General features: G+C 37.8%; 1 protein-coding gene across 1 annotated transcript; it reads left to right on the top strand.

The window, feature by feature from the left end:
• Window positions 1–213: 213 nt before the first annotated feature.
• On the top strand, window positions 214–21,801 carry LOC308649499 (uncharacterized protein; the record flags this gene model as incomplete). Its single annotated transcript, XM_081295033.1, has 3 exons — window positions 214–285; window positions 1,004–1,571; window positions 21,748–21,801. 3 exons carry the CDS (start codon window positions 214–216, stop codon window positions 21,759–21,761), a joined length of 654 nt encoding a protein of 217 aa, XP_081151159.1. The 3' UTR covers window positions 21,762–21,801.
• Between the last annotated feature and the right edge of the window lie 212 nt (window positions 21,802–22,013).

Here is a 22,013-nt window from a genome sequence, read left to right as displayed (position 1 = left end):
TCTTCACCCATTTCAGTTATATTCCTAACTATATTTTAATAGTAACCTTGGGCTTTGGTTCTTTTTTTGAATAAATATAAATTTCTCCATTTTGCATATTTTATTTAATCACTGAGGATGTGTCTGTTCGCTATACTTTGACCTAATTCTTTGAATCTCAGTATAGCTTTTAAGGAAATAGATCCCCAGATCATCCTTTAAGTGTTAGAGGCAATGATCTCCTCCTTTAGTAGGCAGATAATAGCATCTTTAAAGGTGCGTCTGAAAAAATATAGCAGTTATTCAGTAAGTATTAAAGAAAATCTCCTTTTCATATACCTCTGTATTTAAATCCACATTTCTTTTTGTAATAATTCAGACTGAGAAAAATAGCTTTTGTGGAGATTAACAAAAGTTGAAAATTATTTAATTGGTAGATTATCTTTTATATCTTCTCACCATTTTCACAGTGCAATTTCAATTAAGAAACAGCAAAGGAAAAGAATCTTAATATTGGGCAAGTTATTGGTTTGACATTGTTGAATATTCCATCTTTTAAAAAAATAAAACAGTGGTTTGCATATGCTTGTTTGAGACAGTTATCAAGGTAGTTTGAGAGTCTCACTTTAGTTTGGCTTTAACAGTTATAGAATTATCTGTGTGACACTGGGCAGGTTCCCACAAATTCTCTGTACCTCAGTGTCCTAATCTTTCAAGACAATTATTCCTTACTTGGCTGATTTTAGAGAAATTTAAATGCTTAATTGAAACGTTGAGCATAGTGCCTGAAGCACATCAAGTGTTCAGTAAATGTCACTTTTGTTTCCTAAGGTGATTCACAAATTCTAACCTCACTTAAGTGATGAACATTAAAAAAAGTAATGAACCACATTATCCAAAGGAGTAAATTGCTTTCTACCATATGCATATAGAAGTGTGTTTCAAGTGTTTTTTTTTTTTTTTGTATATTTTGCCATGAATAGCAGATAATACATTTAAGAAGCACTTGTGTCCTCCGCGACAGGGGAGCCCAGAGCCGGCGGGGCGGCGTGGGGCGGAGCGTCCCTGCAGCGGGAGCAACACGCAGGAGCCTGGGACCCGAGGGCGGCGCACCGGCAGCTGGGTGATGCTGAGCCTGGCCAGCTCCGTGCACCCCCGCGCGCGCGAGACGGTCACGTGCAGCCAAGGCGCTGCCCCCGCTGGCGGCGGCGAGAGAGGAGGGCGGGGCCGCAGCACTGCGCCGCGCCTGTCGCGCAGGGTCGTTTTGGGCCAGGCGCGCGCCAAGCGCATTCGCCACGCGAGAGTGAGTGTGAGCCTCGCGCGCGAGCCGGGCGCCGCAGCCGGGGTGGGCGGGGGCGGAGCTAGCGCGCGCGCGCCCGCCGGAGGGGGAGGGGCGGAGCCGCTGCGGCGCGCGCGAGACCGGCCGCCGCGACTGTGGGGGAGCCTGGACCGCGGTGCGTTGGAGCAACTGCCTTTCCCCGCGCTCCTCCCCGGCCCCGGTGAGGGCACTCTGCAGCGGCGGCGGCGCTGGAGCCCGCGAGGCCGGAGCAGGCAGCCGGGCTCGGGCATGGTGGTCTGGGGCAACGCGGAAGGTGAGCGACCCCGGGCCGGTGGCGGGGTGGCGCCGGACACGCGTCGTCCTGAGACGCCGCAGACCCGCGCGGCGGCGGCCGGCCTGAGGTGCGGGTGGCGGCGGGCGCGCCGGCGCGGGCGGCATGGGCCGTGCTCTCGCGGCCTGGGCTGCCCGCAGCGCCCGCCCCTCGGCCGGCGGCTGCCGGCCGGCGGCCGCCGGGTTATGTAACGCGTGACCTCCCCTTCCCCCTCCGCCATGGCGCGCCGGTCCCTCCGCCGCCGCCGCCGCCGCTCGCGGCCGCCCCGACCCCAGCCCGCGGCCCTTCCCTCCGCGACCCGCCGCGGACGCCGCCCGCCGCCCCGCGCCGCAAACTCCTTCCTCCTGCGCCGGCGCCTCGGCCGGCCATTGAGTCCCGCGCCATTCATTCGTGCGCGCGTTCGGGCGTCCGCTCGTTCGGGCGTACGCTCCCCGAGCGCTGGCAGAATGTCGGCGGGCGCCGCGCTTCTCCGCCTGGCCTCCAGTCACTGCCTGTCCCCCACGCCCGGGCCCCGCAGTCCCTGTCGGAGTATCCACAGGCAGTTTTTATCACTCGCGTTTCCATGATACTTCTCTGTCCCTTAATGTGCAGCGCACCTTTCCCCAACTGTCCTTACAAGTGTCCCTTTCACACTTGCACACACTGTTGAAATGACTCAGCCCCGGTGTGGACGGAAAGTGGCATTTCTGTGTGTTTCACTGCTCTTCCTATGTATTCCCAGTTGGAAAAGCAGGAACCTTAACATAGCCTAGCTCCTTCATTGAGCCCCCTTGTTTAATTAAAAAGTGACAGATGATCTAGGTCCAACTCTGTCTTCATCCTCTCAGGTCATGTAGTGGTAGAAATGGTACGTGGGTGACAAGAAATCGTGTAGACTGGCATGCCATAAAAAGCGCTTGTAACTGTTAGCACTTTATGTAACAAGTCTTCATTCTGTGTATCTGCCTAGCCTCTCTGGCTCCTCTAATCTCCAGGAATAAGCCATTATTTGCTCCTTAAGTTGAGTAATACATATCATGGCCTTGGTTCTTGCTATGGAGTGCCCAGTAACTCATTTTTTGGTTTTTACAATCTACCTGCTTTCCAAACGTAGATTTGTGGTTTCTTATAGGCTTGGCTTTGCCTTTGCAAATTCTGCTAGCATAATGTTACCTCATGTCTTAGACTTCTATGCTGGACACTTGGAAACTCACTTAAAGTCTCTCTTTCAAAGATCCAGTCTAAAGGTTATCTTCCCTTCAGTGGTTAGGCTATTTGCCATTTTTCATGTGTTGTGATAATTATCTTTTATCCCTATCCTGTTATAGGTCCTTTAAGGTCAGACTGTACCAAACTCATAAAACTTTACCCTAATTTTATAGTAAACAGTACCTGTGGGTGCCTTTGTATGCTCATCTATCTGTAAGATGACTATAAAGGATTACAGTGAGTAATAATTTGAATTAATACATGTAAGGTGTTTCTGTGAGAGTTATTTTATACTTTTTAAAAAATTACTTGGGGACTGGGAATGTGGCTCAGTTGTAGAGCACTAAGGCCTGGGTTCAGTCCCTACCACTGCAAAAAAAAAAAAATGTTTTGACTTAAGATTTGGCATGAGATAAAATGTGAAGTAATTGATTTTTTTTATACTTATGACCTTTTTTGGCTGAATTTTTATGGGCTACCAAATTATATTTATGGATTTATGGAACTTGTTTAGTTTCTAATAAGTAGATTTTGTATAGGTCTAGAAAAAATTGAAAAATAAACTCCTGAGAATGATGACCTGTATTTGGTCTTAATGTGTAAGTCAGGTTTTTATTCTCGGATTTGTGGAAGATACTAAGAGTGATTATCTCAACAGCCACCCACCAGAGTGGCTTTTATATATTTCCCTTTGAAGTTCTGCTGGAGATATGATTGTGGTGATGAAAGGACTTGCTGGAGGCTTCCTGTCTTTAGATAGGGAAGCCCTTGATGATCCAGTTAAGGTATGAGTCTTGTAGTATTTGGGAAGGAAAAGATGTTTTATCCTCTTTAGTGTGTTGAATTTCTGCCTTTCATTTTGAGTTTTTCCCCTCAAATTGTGTTTGGTTCTTAATTGGAGCTTAACACAGTCCAACTATACTGTATATCTTTCTTTATCCTTCTGTTCTTTGCATAGTGTAATTGCTTCTTCTTTAGCATTTCCAGAAATAGTAAAGAATTTCTAGACACAGTGACTTTGTAATAATAAATAGTTTGAGCTAAGACAACTTGAGTTATTTTTGTAAACTTAAGATTCTTCTGTTTTAATTATATTTGCATAGTACCAGTTATTTTTACTTGATCCACTTGTCCTCTTTGTAGTAACATGTTTTATTTCTCAGTCTGCCTAGAATCCTCGACTTTGGGCTTTAACTTTTTTAAAAAATTGAAATACTGCTTGTATTTACATTTGTCCAAAATCTAATAATTACTAAATTATTAAATTATTACATTATTAAATAATTACTGGGCTCTTTGCTAAGTGCATTATCTTGTTTAATATTCACAAGACAATACATATAAGGTAGGCACAGTTGTAAAGAGACAGATTTATAGAGATGATGTTGCTTGGCTGGATCACACAGGTAGGTCAGAATATAGCCAGGATTTCTACTAAGTTCCACCTCATTCTGTATTTCAAGGTCATAACCACTCTTCTGTGAGCCACATTAAAAATAACAAGGTTTCTGTTTGGAAACTTGCCATTTTATTTTATCACATTATTTGTGAGTAGGTAGCCTCTTAAACTACTGGCAGTTTTACCATTTTTTATGATTTTAGCTTCTTTGGATTTAACTATCACTATACTTCAGTGCCTACATGTTCCTTATGTGTGAGACATTAAGTTGGTAATATGCAAAATCATTTACATTTTTTTCTCATTCTAAAAAGCCATTAAAGATAAGTCAAAGCATCATACATCTCATGGTACATCAGCTTTGTAAATAGTTTGGAAAGGTTTTGAATGTAATGGATGTGATAGATTTGATTTAAGAAAACAATTGTCTTTAGATTTGCTGAAAATAAGTTTCAGGTAACATAAATATTTAATAAAATATTAATGTCTTTCTGCTGATTACCGAGCAAATCTTTTGTTATCTTTTTTTTTTTTATAAGGAAACATTTGTGGAATATTTTAACGTAAGTTTTAATGATTCTTGATGTCTATTTGTAAAACTTTCTTTTGTAAGAACAACTAAAATAAAAATTGTTGAATTGATGCTTAAGTAGAGTCAGAATGCTGGTGCTAGAAAGAATCTTAGATTGTATCCCTAGCCTTCTGAAGGAAAATGAGATCCAGATAATTTTCAACTGTGAATGAGGAGAAATTTAGGGCTAGAACCTAGATGGTTTTTTTTTTTTTTTTTTAATTCTAAAAGTGACTTTTTTTTTTTTTTTTTCCTATTACATTCTGCTCTGTGCATGTATCGTCCATGGAAAAATCAACACTTTGAAATCTCTTATTTAAGAGGGCAGAATATTGAACAATATGTTTTTGTAAAATTGTGATTTAAAGGCTTGAATTATTTTTTATCATTGGAAGTGAGTAGAAAAAAATTTTGTCCTCTATTTATAATGCAGTAAGAAAATATGTTCTCTTGTGTAGAAAGGTAGTTGCTTTATCCACATAGGATGGTTTGAGACTCTTATTAAAGGGCACATTGGTCTCATTAGGCTTAAATTAAAAGAGTGAGAATGGGGGAAAAATATGGCTGTTAAGTAAGTAGTTTGTACTTGAATCCAGTATGTGAATAACCAAAATATTGCTTACTAGCTTCTGTCATTCTTGGTCAGACCCAAGACTTAAGAGAAACTTCTTAGAGGTTTAGTCACAAAATAATGAGTGCACATTACATTTTCTAAACGCCATCATTCCTACATTTGATATTACTCAAAATTGACTTAATGCATTTTTATCTTTTAGACATTAGTCTGAATTATGTAGTTTGAAATTATAATTATTCTTTGCCCTTTCAAATGCCTTTTACCAAGTTAGGAATCTTATTATTATAATAACAGGCTCTAGTTCTTGATGACTTGTTGGCTTGCTATTTTAAGCCTTTTTTTTTTTTTTTTTTTAAGCTTGGATAGTCAATTTTATTTTAAACCCCCCTCCTTTTTGGTGGAGGATGAGTACTGGGGATTGAACTCAGAGACACTCAACCACTGAGCACTGAGCCACATCCCCGGCTCTGGTTTTTTTTTGTATTTTATTTAGAGAGAGGATCTCACTGAGTTTCTTAGCTATTGCTTAGTCTGGCTTTGAACCCTCAATCCTACAGTCTCAGCTTCCTGAGCTGCTGGGGTTACATGCATGCGCCACCATGCCCAGCTCTCTTTTTTGTTTTAACATGGATGATTTAAGGTAAATTTCTTTAATTTAAAAAACATTTTAATAATTCTTTAATATATTAAAGAACATAGCTTAAAATAAAAAACTTGGTACTAACTGGGATGTTTTATAGCTTAAAGAATGGTTTCACTCAGCTTTCCTCCTTTAAGTCCCAGAGTCCTGGGAAGAGAAGTAGGGCAGTATATTCTGTATTTTAGCTGCTGAGTAATTCTGGTACCAACTTCCCAGAGTTAAGTTAGGCATCACACTGAGGGCAGGGCCTGCCAGAATCCCCTCGCTTTAGTTATCAGTCACAAGCTCTAGGATTTCCAGGCCACTCACAATTCTGATCAAGGCAGTATAACTTCTAAAGTCCCCACTATCCCCTAAGCTTTGTTAATTTGCTAGAATGACTCAGAATTCAAGAAAGCTGTTCTTGGAAGAACAGGATCCGATAAATGAGATGTGTGGGGGGAGGATAAAGCTTTCATGCCCTCAAGACTTTATGCTCTCGGTACACCAGCCAGAGAAGCTCACCCAAACTTAAGTGTCCAGAGATTTTATTGACGTTTTATTATATAGGTAAGACTGAACTACGTCTTTAGCCTTGTTCCTTACTTGGAGGTCAGGAGGTCAGGCTGGTATTACCTATCTCAAAGTTCCAGTTCTCTAATAACATGGGTTGACCTTTCCAGCATGACAGCCCCTGACCTGAAACTAGGGGTCCACTGGGAATCACTCTGTTAATATAAATTCATATGTCAGATGTGGTTTGAGGAGCCCACATGGGTTACAAAGACACTGTACCATTTGGGAAATTTGAAACATTGAGTCTTTCAGGAACCAGGGACAAAAGCTAGCCAAATTCATTACTATACAATATTAGCTGAAAAAGTGAGAACACATACTTGCCAAATTTGTTACAGCTAAAACTAGTAGTAATGGTAGAAGCCTAAATTCTACTCATTATATATATTTTGACATATTTATATTAAATATTGAAGCAAGTTGTATTAAAGTATATTTATATAAAAAGATTACCTTCTGTTGAGGATTATAACATTTTCTTTCATTAATACAGTAGAATTAAAGCCTGGGTTTATACTCATTTAAGTCATATATCTTATTTATGTAAATTTTGTTGCAGGTTGGGTTGTAAACTAAATATTTCTTGGTATTTTAAAAGTGCACTAATTTTTTCTGTGAAAAGTTTGATTTTTTATTTCTTTGTGAATTGTTTTTTTTAGTTTTAAATGATTATTTCCTACTACTAAGTGAAAAGAAAATAAATCTATGTGAGATTTTTGTGGGTGAGGTAGAGAGGTTGATGATCTATTTGTTTTTAGAGTTGCAGAATGTTTTGTAGTAACTTAATTGCTGTTTTGAATTTTAGCACTTGAGAGAAAGTTACCAACATGTTTAAATTTATGCTTTTGGAGGAGTTTTTTTTTTTTTTAATAATTATTTTTCAGTGTAGTTGGACACGATACCTTTATTTTATTTATTTTTATGTGGTCCTGAGGATCGAACCCAGGACCTCGCACATGCTAGGCAAGTGCTCTACCACTGAGCCACAACCCCAGCTGAAGCAGTTTTCTTTTGCATGTTGTTTATGCCCAATTGAAAATCTTATTTCTGATTGTCATTTAAAGATTGTTTTGGAGCTCTCACTGTTACATGGAGCTAGAGTCTATTAGTCAAGTATAGAGTGCTGAATAAATTGTTACATCAAATTAGACTTTTAGTGTCTTGAAGAATGTAGTATGTTGCTGGGGCTGTAGCTCAGTAGTAGAGGGCTTGCCTAGCACATGTGAGGCCCTGGGTTCCATCCTCAGCACTACATTAAAAAAAAAAAAAAAGAATGTAGTATCTCCTTATGTTATATCTATAAAACTACTGACTCTTATGTTTTAAAATATAAGATAGGGAGTTCTTGGCATGAAGGCAAGGAAAGAGTCCAGAAGCAGTGGCAACTTTTTAAACATTCTATACCTTTTATATTCACTTGCAATTACATTTAATGTAAGGATTTGTGAGAAAAGAGATTGGTGAAAGATGGAACTGATAGCAGCTCCAGAAAAGAGTGTTTGACCATATATTTTTAGTTGCATTTGCTCAAAGTGATTTGTTCTATATCACCATTTGCCAGTTTCCTATGTGAGTTCAGAGATCTAATGAATTATATGGGTGGAATGCACAAGACAAGGACATCCGCTAAGACAGGTTTGTGGATCTTCATGTAGACTGGACTCATGAGGCAGAAACTCTCCATATGTATCCAACTCATTGTCTGCTGTTTATATATACAATTTTACAGTTTCCTAAAACTTAAAAAGTAAGGCTCAACATGCTTGGAATGACAATCAAGGCCTCAGTTACCTTGGTTAGTATTACATCTGGCCATGTATTTTGTAAACCAGTCAATTCCAGAATGTTTTCTGTGGTTTTGATGATGAATTTTTCTGACATTGTTGCTCTCCTCTTCTTAGTTCCCTTTTGCTCCTTCATATCATTGTAATCATTCTCAGCTCAAATCTACCTACTAAGTGATGCTGACACTTAAGTGATAAGGGAGTCTGAGGAGACCTCATCAGAGCCAGAAGAGACCCCCTCCTCAGACCTTCCAGGCTCTTAACCCTATCACATAAAAGAATTTAAGGACAGTCATGTTTTAGCAAACAGGAAAGAGCTTTATTAGAAAGAAAAATGTGAAGGTGTACATTCTCAGAGCAGAATGTGGGCTATCTTGAGAGTGAGAAGTGCTTTGTTTTGTTTTTGTTTTTTTATTGGGGGCATAATAAGGTAGACTATGTTCCAAATGGGCCAGACTTCCTCTAGATTGGGAAATATTAAACAAGATTGTGTTTCCTTTTTGGGTGGTCTGGACTGTTAGGTAGGTGTATTAGCTTTTTGTTGTGATCAAAATACCTAACAAGAATGACTTAGAGGGGAGAAAAGTTTATTCTGGCTCAAGGTTTCAGTGGTCCCAGTCTACGCCCTACTGACTTTGGACGAGGCATAACATCATGGTGGAAGCGTATGGTGGAAGAAAACTGCTCAGCTCATGGTAGCCAGGAAGCAGAGCAGGGAAGTGCATTGTGTTCCAAGGACAAAATATAATCCCCAAGAGTATGCCTCTCCCCTCATCCCCCCCCCCGAACCTGTGACCTACTTCCTCCAGTCACCCCACCTGCCTACAGTTACCACCCAGTAATCTATTCAAAGTATTAATCTGTCAGATAGGTTAATCCACTGATTAGATTATAACTCTCAAGATCTAATCATTTCACTTTTGAATAATCTTCATTAACACATAAACTTTTTTGGGGACGCTCATATCCAAGCTGTAACAGTAGGTTTCAGCTTATAACAGTGTCTGGCTTTATTTTTTTTTAATATTTTGTTTATTGTAGTTGGACCCAATACCTTTATTTTATTTTTATGTGGTGCTGAGGATCGAACCCAGGGTCTCGCATGTGTGAGGCAAGCGCTTTACCTCCTTATAGACATGCTGACTTTGAGGTGCACCTGAGATATCCTAATGGAGATGTTTAAGAAAAACTTTTGGGCCATGTGATTTGGAACATAGAAAACAGAAAACTGAGGGAGGGTTTTTGGAAACTGGATGAAGAATTTTCTCCAGCTCTGGAAAGCCAAAAGAGGAAGTCCTCCTTGGTGATTCGTTAAAACAGTGTCTATTTCTTTTTTTTTTTTTCCCCTTCGGGAATCTGTGATTCCAGGAAAGAAAATAATAATTCTTTCAGAATGCACCCTTTAGTTTGTATCACATGGCCTTGTTAAATCAAATATCATTTTGTATTTTTTTTGTAGTTATATACCAAATGATGAGAGAGAGAAAGCTCTTTTATTTTGAATTGTTTGGGATGGAAATTTTCCTTTCAATAAGATCCACCTCAGCTGGGTGCTGTGGTGTACACTTGTAATCCCAGCAGCTCAGGAGACTGAGGCAGGAGTCTCATAAGCCTCAGCAACTTAGTGAGACTCTTGTCTCAAAATAAAAAGTAAAAAGGGTTGGGATGTGGCTCAGTGGATAAGTGCCCCTGGGTTCAATCCCTGGTATACCCCCCCCCAAAAAAAAAAAAAAAAAAGATCTGTCTCAAACTAGGGCATTTTACAAGTGTTTCAAATTTGCAATTAATATTTAATATGTGTCTTTTTATCTTTATTTCCTTTAATCTGTTTGGTTTACTTAAATATGGAATCAAAATCATAATAAAATGCTTAAGTATTTTTACATTTTAGGGGACAGGCTAAGCCTCTATAACAGAGACTTCTGCATACAGTGAAATCAATATTGGAAGTTTTCTTCTTGCTAGTAATAGTCTAAAAGTAGGCAGAAAGTACATAGCAGGTGAGCAACTCTGCTTTTTCAGGTCATTCAGGGTCTGAGGTTCCTTCTGTTTTTTTTTTTTTTTTTTTTTTAAGCTATTCCTAGGTTATTTTATTTTATTTGGTTCTCGGGATTGAACCTAGAGGTGCTTTACACTGAACCATCCCCCAACCCTTTCTTATTTATTTGTTTGTTTATTTGAGGCAGGCTCTCACTAAGTTGCTTAGGGACTTGCTAAGTTACTGAGGTTGACCTTAAACTTGTGATCCTCCTGCCTCACCTCCTGAGATGCTGTGACTTGAGGCCTGCACCATTGCAACTGGCTATTCCATTGGTTATTGTATTCTTTTCCCATAGTTGAAACTGGGTTACCGCACAACTGTATTCCTGAAAAAGAAGTAAACAACTCCCAGTCAGTCTTGAGCATGGGAAAGGGGAAGAAGAATATAGCATATGATATATATATATATATATATATATATATATATATATATATATATATATTTTTTTTTTTTTTTTGTAGGCATTGTTGTGTTTGTATCTCAATGGTGAGAACTTAGTCACTGCTGATTTGATGCATTTTTATGTGGGCTCTCTCATCCAGCGAGGAGGTCTACAGAACAGGGTAGAGGAGAGTGTGACTATGGAGTCACGAATCAAGACCTTCTGGAGACCAAGCTGGAAGCAGGTCTGATTTTATTGTATAGTTACCATGTATATATACTCTTGGGCAGTAGTTAAGCAGATTATAGGCAGCCACCAATACAATTTCTGGCCAACTATCCTTTCCGTGACCAATCGAGGAGTGGACCGTGGAGCAAGCACTGGGACCACAACACATGGCCTCATGCTCAGGCGCTGTGCATACGGGGTAACCGTTTTGCTGCTCACGTGCCTACCATGAAGGGGGTGGTTTGCCACTCAGGCACCCTTAACATATGCCAGGTATGCAGTACTCCATGCACCTGTCTCCAAAGATTTTTGGTATTGGTGATTGAACCCAGGAATGCTTTTCCACAGAGCTATATCTCCAGGTCTTCTCTTAATTTTGAAACAGGGTCTCACTAGCTGAGGTTGGCCTTCAATTTGTGATAACTCCTGCCCTAGCTTCCCAAATTTCTAGGATCACAGGAGTGTGCCTTGCGCCTCTCCTGATTTTAAAGAAGGCTGGGAAGTATAGTCTCTAGTTGTCACCCATTTCCCATTAAGAGGGATAGGAATGGTGTTCCATTTTGAAAGAAAGGGAGGGAGGGAAAAAGAGGGGATGAAGAAAGAAAGGAAGAATGAAATTTGGAGGAGAGTGCCATTCTGTCAGCTGACCATCCTCACTTTTGACACCCAACTGCAAGTTTGGGGATCCTCATGATTATTTTCTGGTTCAGTAATTCTCTGAATGAGGTCACAGAACTTCTGAAAGTTCTTGTACTGATGCTAAAAGTGCTTGTACTTATGATTGGATTTATTATAGTGGAAAAGATACATGGGCTGGGGATGTGGCTCAAGCGGTAGCGTGCTCGCCTGGCATGCGTGCGGCCCGGGTTTGATCCTCAGCACCATATACAAACAAAGATGTTGTGTCCTCCGAGAACTAAAAAATAAATATTAAAAAAAATTCTCACTCTCTCACTCTCCTCTCTCACTCTCTCTTTAGGGGAAAAAAAAAAAAGAAAAGGTACAGATTATAATAGCCAAGGGAAGAGATACATGGGGCACAAAGAGTTCCACATGTGAAATTTCTGGTTATTCTTCTAGTGGGGTCATGGACAGTGCTAACTTCTGGCACTTAACGTATGACAGTACTGATTGAATATTGACTAAAGGAAAATTCCGGGTCTTGGTGTTCAGATTTTGTCCAACGTCTATATATATAATTGATTGCTGGCATGGTTGACTTTTTATAAAGTCTTCAGTTTTTCAGGAGGTTGATAATACATGGTCCAAAGCTGCTACCTTAAATCACATTGTTGGACTATTTGGAGTGGTTTGCAGCCCCTGGTAAACAAAGGCTTTGGATATGCAGGACATTCCAAGGGTTTACAGATTACTTCCTGAGAATCGAGGGCAAAGGCTAGACTTAATTTTTAGGTAAGGTTAATTCTTTACTACTACCCAGCTGTACTTATGGATAGGCACATCTTTTTTTTTTTTTTTTTTTGGAAGGTATATAAAAAGTTGCATAATATATATGTATGTGTCTTAAAAGCTGTGTGTGTGTGTTTTAATGGCTACAATAAATGCAAGAGACTAGATTTGTCATGTCCAACTCTGTCCACATAGGAAAGATCTAAAATCTGGCTGATGTATGACTTGCTGGTTGTCAGTGAGCCAATTAGGAACAAAGTTGGTGTTGTCTCTAGGGTCTCTGTTTATCATGAATATAACCTAGATGGAGCTAATCTAGATGGAGCTTACTTGTAGCACCTGTTTTCTTCCCTAGTTCTGTTTGAAACATGGCTCCTACTATGTCTGACTCCTGAACATGGCTCCTACTATGTCTGACTAATGCATAAGCATCTGTTTTGTTGAATTGTATTAGGTGAGTTCAATTCAGTAGGAGTGTTTTTATTCACTTTTTAAGCAGTTCCTGGTGATACCATTGTGATTTTCTCCCTTGAAAATTTGGAAACCTTCCTTGTTTTCAAGATGTATCATTTTGAACCACAAACTGCTACTTCAGCATATCAAACATTTTAACTTCTCTACCCTAGAAAGCAACTGTGTGCAAAATAGTATTTGGCCTGCTTGTCCTATAGAGTGCTATATAAACTATAGGGCTGGGGATGTGGCTTAGTGGTTGAGTGCCCCTGAGTTCAATCCCTGGTTAAAAAAAAAAAAAAAACACCCCAAAACTCTAGATATAGCTTTTTGGAAAAAAGCGTTGTGGGAATGTGAGGTATTTCTAGTGGTGTAAAGAATTTTAGATTTAAATGTTAAAAAATTTTAAAAACCACGAAAGGAAGGAAATATAGTCAACAGGTGAATTTTTTAGATGGTGTATTATGGGTAATTCTTCCTCCCCCTTACTGGTTTTTGTTTATTACAATCTATACTAAACATAAATTGAGTTTATAAATACAGCAGGGAAAAACTATTTTGAAAAGAAACACCCAGCAAGACTTAGCATAAAAAATAAATGTATAAAACACAAATCAGTGATCAAATAATAGAGAAGGTCCCCAAAAAAGAGAAAGATCAGACTGTAGCCTTTTTAAAAATTTTCGGATAGTGTTTTATGTCACCTTCATTTGACAGACTAAAGTTTTTTGTTTTTTTAGTTATAGATGAACACACTGTATCTTTATTTATTATGTGGTGCTGAGATTAGAACCCAGTGCTTTACACATGCAAGGCAAGTGCTTTACCACTGAGCTACAGCCCCAGCCCTAGACTAAAGTTTTTTTTGAGTTCTGTGTTTATTTGGTGTTGATCAAAATGGATCTCAGTGGTGTGTGGTGACCAATGCCTGTAATTCCAGCTACTCCAGAGGTTGAGCATGAGGATCACTTAAACCCGGGAGTTCTAGGCCTGCCTGGGCAACATTCTGGCTCAAAACAAAGCAATCAGACAGATAGAGTATCTCATCTAGTTCAGGAGTTGTTTTATTGCAGCAGAAAAATTGGAAATAGAAAAATGTTTCTGTATACTGAAGGTGAAAAAATTGTAAAAGATGGTTGGTTCTATTAGATTTGAAATAAAATCTAATGTAAATATCTTGGACTTTTATTTTTGTATAGTTTTTAAAAGGTATCTTAAATACATGAAATACTACTTGCATGCAACACTGTTCTTAGAAAACGTACACTTTTCCTTGATTTTAGAACACCTAAAAATCAAGTGTAAAGACTAAAGTTAGGTACTTCTGTGGAAATTGCTACAAGGGCATAGTGCACTCAGGTGTCTGATTTTTTTTTCCCCCCTAACTAGCTTGGTGAGAGTCCCTTCAGAGAGGAAACCTGACTACAGTGTGTGCCATGGGTCTGAAAGAATGCTGTACTTCCCTGTTATGAAATTCAGGATTTTCTATAGTGTTCTTCTAATAGCAGCCTGAAAACTATAGCTTTAGACAATGATGGTCTCAAAACAAAATCTCCAATCAGCTATTTTATATCTGAAAGTTACACAAAAAGCTGCTTCTCTGGTCAAAGCCTTTACCATTTAAGGACCAAATAAGAGCATTGGAGTAGGCATTGTCAGTTTTTTTTTTTTTTTTAAGGCCTGTGGTCTAGCACCCCATTTACTTAATTTCTCATAAGAACAGTACATGGTCCTTTTGCAGTTGGCCTCCCACTGCCCACAGTTCCAAGAAAGGATCCAGGTTCTGCAGTACAGATTGCTTGTAGAGGTAGCCTCTTTCTGAGCTTTGCACTCCGCCTCCACACAGTGGTTACACCCCACCTCCCTTTCATGTATTTTACCCATTTCTGTGATCCTAGTGCATCTAGCTTCAGAAGTTCTATTTAAAAAAACAAAAAACAAAAAAAAAACTTCCTTTGCTCCTTTAAATATTATTTTAAAAAATTTTATATCTATGTAAAGTAGATACAATATAAAACTTACCATTTGACTGTTTTTTTTAATGTTTTATTTTTTAGTTGTAGTTGGACACAATACCTTTATTTTTATGTGGTACAGAGGATCGAACCCAGGGTCTTGCACATGCTGGGTGAGCGCTCTACTGCTAAGCCACATCCCCAGCCCCGTTTTAACTGTTTTTAAGTGTACGTTTTAGTGGATTAGTTACATTCACATTATCCTACAACCATCACCACGATTCATCATCAGAACCCTTTCACCTTGCCTGAAACTTAACCCATTGAACAATAACTCTTCCCTACAACCACCATTCTACTTTGTCTCTGAATTTATCTGCTTAAAGTAACTCATGAATAGAGTCATACATATTTGTCTTTTTACAATGGCTTGTTTCACTTAGACTTACGTCTTCATGGTTCATTCATGTTGTAGCATGTGTTGGAATTTCCTTCCTTTTTAAGACCAAATATTTCATTTTAGATATATGCTACATTTTCCCTATCCATTTCTCCCATCAACAGACACTTCAGTTTTCCTGCCTTTTGGCTCTTGTTAATAATTAAGGTGTGAATGTGGACTAGAAATAAATAAATATGTGCTTGTGTTCACACTTTATTTTAGGGCCTATATTCAGAAGTAAAATTTCATAATCATGATAAGTCCATTCCTAATTTTTCAACAACTTCTGTACTATTTCGTTTCCTTCCTTCCTTCCCTCCTTCCTTCCCTCCGGGATTGAATTCCCAGGTGCTCTGTCACTAAGCTACATCCTCAGTACTTTTTTAAAAAAATTATTATTTTGAGACAGAAACTTTCTGAGTTGTTCAGGCTGGCCTTAAACTTTTGATTTTCCTGTTTCGGCTTCCTGTGTAACTGGGATGGTAGACATGTGCCACCATACTGTGCTGCTGCAGTATTTTCTATAGAAGCTGCACCATATTTTATTTTCACCAGTAGTGCACAAGGGGTCCCAGTGCCTTTCCATCCTTGGCAATACTTTTCCTTTTTTTTTAATAGCAGCTATCCTATTCATTGTGCTTTCAATTTGCATAATGATTAGTTATGTTGAACATCCTTTCAAGTGCTTATTGGCAATGTGTGTAGTTTTGATGTTAAGTTGTAGAGATTTAAAAAAAAATACAACCCCTTATCAGATATAAAATTTGCATATATTTTCTCCCATTTTGTAGCATTTCCTTTTACTGTTCTGTCCTCTTCCCTCCTTTTTGTGATGCCAGAAATTGACCCAGAAACTTGCCAGTGCTCACTATCACTGAGCACACTCAGATCCCCTGTTGGGTCTTCTGATGTACAGAGAAGTTTTAAATTTTTAATGGGGTCCAATTTATCTACTTTTTGTTGTTGCCTGTGCTTTTGGTGTCATAGCCAAGAAATCAATGCTTTCTTAGTTCTAAGAGTTTTATAATTTTAGCTCTTATGTTAAGGTTTTTGATCCATTTGGAATTAATTTTGTATATGGTATAAGGTAAGGGTTCAACTTCCTTTGCATGTGATATCCAGTTTTCCTACCACATTTATTGAAAAGATTGTCCTTTTCTCATTGAATGGTCATGCAGAAGTCCTTTTAAACATAGATGTCCATGGGACATCATACCTTAAGTCAGTTCAGTAAATACATTGGCAGAGAACTGACAGCTAACCAATTAAGATAAACCTTGAGGAAAAAAAGAAAGATGTTGAGAGATGGAAGAGAACCAAAGGCAAGCTTATTTTATTTCAACTTTGCCTAAAGTAGGATAGTAACCACAGGCTGCTATCCTTGTCACATTCATGAATTGTGCTACACAACTTAAAATGTACACATTTCATTCATTCATTGCATATTTGCATATTAATTTCATAGAGTAAATATGTCTTATGTAACTATTAAATGAAGGTAAGATAACACCATACATTTATAGATGACCATAGTAATGACACTGATTAAAAGCAATTTAAAGGCGGTTTCATTAATCTTAATACTCAGTAGACTTTAGAGTTTCAAATATGTAACCAACAGATTAATACTGGTGAATATTTGGGCATTTTCTCTCTAAATGGGGTGAGTTTTACTTGTTTCTGATGAACTGTTTGTACTTAAAGTGTTAATAATTCTTTTGTAAATACATAAAACATCATTTTTGCATGAAAGTGATTGCTCCTTATGATGGACTTCATTTCCTTGGTATATGTTAAAATCCATCAGTAGCCATAGTAAAGAAGGCAGAATGATAGTCTTTTTAGTGGGATTTGACCAGCCTCTTAAAATGTACAGAATGTGCTCTAGCAAACGATGAACTAAAGTTAGGTAAAATGCAAACATAAATAATCTTGTTATATTTTAAATAATCCGGGCCTTAATGAGAAACTTCCTATAGTTTGGACATCCCTGTTAAAAGAATAGAAGTCAGGAAGTCTTGCATTGTAGGCATTTCAAATCCTTGGCTCTTACAGACACAGCTGCTCTACCATTTGCCTTAAAATTGGCCTTACCTGGGCAGATTTCCAAAACATTAAAAAAAAAAAAAGTCTACTTAAATTAAAGGGTTTAGGGAGTAGAATCTTTCTTGCTTGCTGTTTCTTTCCGCCACATCCACTTTACATTCATATATGGCCACCTAAGGGATTCTTCTGAGTGCTGATTCTTTATACTTGTTTTTTTAGATGAAGAGATTCACGCCAAATGCTTTAGACTTACCCTGTGTCGTAGCTAGGTAGTCCTTTGAACTGGGGTTTGAACCCAGATCTTGTGTCAGTAAATCTTTGCTTTTTGTTATGTTGTAGATAGATCATGGATGTTCATTTAAATAAACTGTTATATACTTCATAGTTTTCAAATATGTAGTCTCAAAATTTGATTTTCACTCTGAACTAGCAAGGTATATTCCTAGAATAGTAGCTAATGTTTATTGAGAACATACTCCATATGCTAGGAATAAGAATACTATTACATATATGAATTCACTCATTTTCCATTTTTAAACAAATTTTTGGAGATCCATAACTGCATTATCTATTAATGTTGCTGGATCAGGAGAAGATGGTAGGTTATTTAGGTTGCACAATACAGGTTTAGAATCCTTTAACGCTTGCCCCAGGGTCATCAAGCATTGTGAAATTGGCTTGGGAACCCAGTCTGCAAGAGTTGGCTTTGAAAACAAGAATGTGATATTTATTTACAAGTCTAATCTTGATAATTGGTTAGTTGTCAATACTAAGAGGTTGCCTCTCAATGAGCAGATTTAGTAAATAAGGCATAATTCAAAACATTGCTTGAAACCAAGAATAAAAACAGGGAGCACATTATTTCTGAGGCATATTTCTGTCAAGTAGTATGCTGATTGATTGCCTTACTCCCTTTTAGGGAAATGTCTAATTTGAAGAATCAAATCAGTCACCTAGAGGGAAGAATGTTTCTCTGAATTTATCTATAGGGACATTGGCAGAGCCACTTTCTTTTTGTGATGGTCCTTACTGGCTTGCAGGAACTTAGGCCTTTTACATCTTGACACATTACAGTTTCTAAGAATAGGCACTTTTTATTTGTTTGTTTTTGGGGTACTGGTAGTTAAAACCAGGGGCTCTCTACCAGTGAGCCAAAATCCTCAAACTTTTTATTTATTTTTTGAAACTAAATTGCTGAGACTGGCCCCAAACTTGCAATTCTGTCTCAGCCTGCCTAGTCACTGAGATTACAGGTGTGCACCATCATGCCCAGTTAAGACAGGGTTTTACATTTGCTCCTTCCTGATTTTACATTATATAAGCAGCTCTCTGGATGATTTGCCATTAATTCCCATCTATTGTGTGGTTCTCCTTAGCGTTAGCGTTGAAGGTGTGTTACTTGCTGTTGTACCTGTGTTACCACATTTTGGGGGAGAGGTATCTGTGATTGATGAGTAGATTTAGTAAATATTTGAGTGTGAATATTTCGAAAAATGTTATTAAGAGAAATAAAAGCTAAAATTAAAAACTCAGGATCTTTTCAAATATTGATGTATTGGGCAACCATATATTTGGGATGTATTTCTGTTACTGTGCTTTATAGGTTACCTGTAAGTTTACTTTCTTTACTCAGGAAGTATTTATTGTCTGACTACCTATCATTTACAGGATTAATGACAATTTTATACATAGTGTATTTTAAATGTTTGCAACATAATGTTTTGAGTATCTGAAAGGAGGTGCATGTGGGTCTCGGTGAAGTATGAATTGTATGTATTAACAGAAGTGTTGATAAACATAGGGTGGTTGGTTTCCTGTTGCAACATCTTGCTTTTATTTGGCCTTACACTTGAGGTGGTCAGATGGTGGCTTTGCTGCATGCTAAAATTTGTCCTCTAAGTAGCATTGTTTCCCAGCATTGTCGAGCTGAATCATGTAGTTTGCTTTGCGCTCCAGGGTGCCTCATCCTGTCTTGCTGAAAATCTTCCATTTGAGTTTATTTGTAGGACTTGTATTTCCTTGCCTTGTGCTCATTTATTTTTTGGTTAAAGTTTAGAACTTTTTTTTTTTTTTTTTAAATCTCCTTTAACATAGTAATTATGCTGGTTAAAGTTTGTGTTAAATTCAGTATTTCTAGGTCTGTGATTTTATTATTCTGTTTTTACTTGTACTTTGTGTCACAGACTTTATATTTTATTTGCAAAATTGATCGTAGAAATATGTGAAGTTTAGGACGTTGCTATCATCCATAGTGGATTTACATTTGCTTCTTCTAGTTGTTTTGAAGTTTTAGCAATCCAGGAGCACCTTAACTATTTTCAGAGTAGAAATAATGTAAGGTAGGATTCAGTTTCTGCAAAGTTGTAATCAGTTTACTTTCAGTTTATTTTTCCACCCAGGGCCCTAATCCCAAGCAGGGAGATACATGTGTATCCTTGGAAGATGCTTCAATTCCAGTTCTTATTCTCTTAGCACCATGATTGTCAAAAACATTGCCCAGCCTTTCAGACACTCCTTGAGAACTGGTGAATACCTTCAGAGGGAAAAGTGATCCTGCTTTGGGGAGGAGAACTGAGTTGATATATTTTCTTTGTAGATTTTTGTCCTCTTGTGATTCTTGGCCAGTAATTTCTACTTTCCCTAGGCCTTCTATATCTGGAGGCAAGTTTTTAAAAAACAATTTATATATAAAGTTCTGCATTCAGCTTTGTTTTATACTTGTCTATTCTAAAACCATCAGTAAAGATTTTCTTATTGGCTTTTTAAAAAAGTATATATTTTTGTTGTAAATGGACTCAATACCTTTGTTTTATTTATTTATTTTTATATAGTCCTGAGGATCTAACCTAGTGCCTCATACGTGTAAGGCAAGCGCTCCATCACTGAGCTAAACCTAGCCCTCTTATTGGCCTTTTGCAGTGGGCCTATAGTAGAACTTAATAAGTGGGACACTTACATGATTGAGCAAATGGATTAAGCTTTTAAAATATATTTTGTTATTTGATTTACCTTTAAAATTAGTAGTTTAATAGTTTTATTATTGTGAGTTTGCATCCTTGGCCAGAACTCCCAAGCTCTTGACTTGTAAGACTAGGCATATGGATTCAGAGTTTATGTGAAGTTAAGAAATGTTTTAAAACGTTTCTTAAACTCCCTTAAAATAAGGGGTGAAGACTTTGTTGGGGGAGCCTAGGCAAAGAAGAAATATTTAACAGAAAATATGGCACTTCTGGGACTTGATATTGAACACATCAGGTTTCTATGCTCCTGCGTATAGCAAACTTTTAAAGTTCTCTCCAAAGAGTTAATCAGTTTACCTTCTATTTTCAGAGCGTTTTGCATATTCCCCTAAAACATTTATATTATCCTCTGCTGGGACTTAACTCTTTGAGAATTATTTCTATGTGCCAGTAAAGAGAAACTAAACCCCACAGTATACCAAGAACAAGAGTATTTGGAAGAAAATGCTTTGTCTTTCTCATCATGTTTTAAAGTGGTGTTAAGTAAAAAATTCTCATTAATCATAACAAAGCTCATTTGATGACTTTGATAATTTTTTAAAACAATTTTTAAAAGTCCTCCAAATTTTTTTATTAATTGACGCACTTTTTGTGGTGCTGAGGATTGAACTCAGGCCTCGGTACGTGCTATCAACTGAGCCTCACTTTGATAATGTTTAAGGCTTCATATAGTAACCCATTGATACAAACCTATGCAGTGACTAGAACAAAATCCTAAATAGAAGTTATATTAAATTTGTAAAGGTTAATGCAGTGTGGCCATTTCAGTTAAAAGATTTGACCTTACAGGGAGTTGTATTTAGTGCCATTTTGACATAAATAATTTTGTGTCTTGCAAGACATCAAGCCTGCCTAACACTTGTAATGGACATCATTTGGTCATCCTGGTGGTTTTTACAGTATAGTTGGCTGGCTAAGTGTTGCCTTAAGGAGAATGCCAGATGTACTCAATTATTATACATGATAATCTTTCTGCATCATGTCCTCTATGACGTATTGTTTTAATTGACTTCTTTTAGGGCTTTTTGTAGATTGGTGAATTACACTGTGAGCACAATTGTAAGTATCCACTATGTAACAACAAAGACAGGAGTTGAAGCTGTTACACGATGGTTGATGAAAGGAAATGTTTTATTAATTAATGGTAACAAGTTAATAAGTGTGGCCATGTTTGTTGCATATGATGATGTTTTTATATGAGTGAACGTTAAGATACCTATTCAGGAATGCATAAAAATTTATCTATAAAAATTGAAATTTACAGTAGTTAAACTCTAGGAGGGTGTTTTAGGGACAAATTTCACTTGTAAAGCAGTCTAAGAATAATATATTTTGGAAAAAGTTTACTAGGTATTGGATTAATTGAGCATTTGAATTTATTTTAATTTTTTATTTTTCTTAATACTGAAATAAAATAATTAGGAGTACATTGTGTTATAAAACTGATGTCCCCCCCCCCCAATACAGAAGCTCCACCATGAGGCGAGGTGGATGGAGGAAGCGAGCTGAAAATGATGGCTGGGAAAAATTTTATAAACAAAAAGTGCTACAGCAAACAAAACAAAATTTTTAAAAAGAGCTATAGCAAAAAAAAAAAAAAAAAAAAACTACAACAAGAAGCAAAAAAAAAAAAAACCTAGTATCTATATACATATATATATCAGCTTTTTTTCTTTCTCTCTTTGTCTACAAATACAGAGTTCTTTTGCAAAAGGCCATGCTGTAAAACATCA

The sequence above is a fragment of the Spermophilus citellus genome (assembly GCF_964194105.1).
Source record: "Spermophilus citellus genome assembly, chromosome: 5".
Taxonomy (NCBI): Eukaryota; Metazoa; Chordata; class Mammalia; order Rodentia; family Sciuridae; genus Spermophilus; species Spermophilus citellus.
This window is presented reverse-complemented; position numbering and strand designations above follow the sequence as displayed.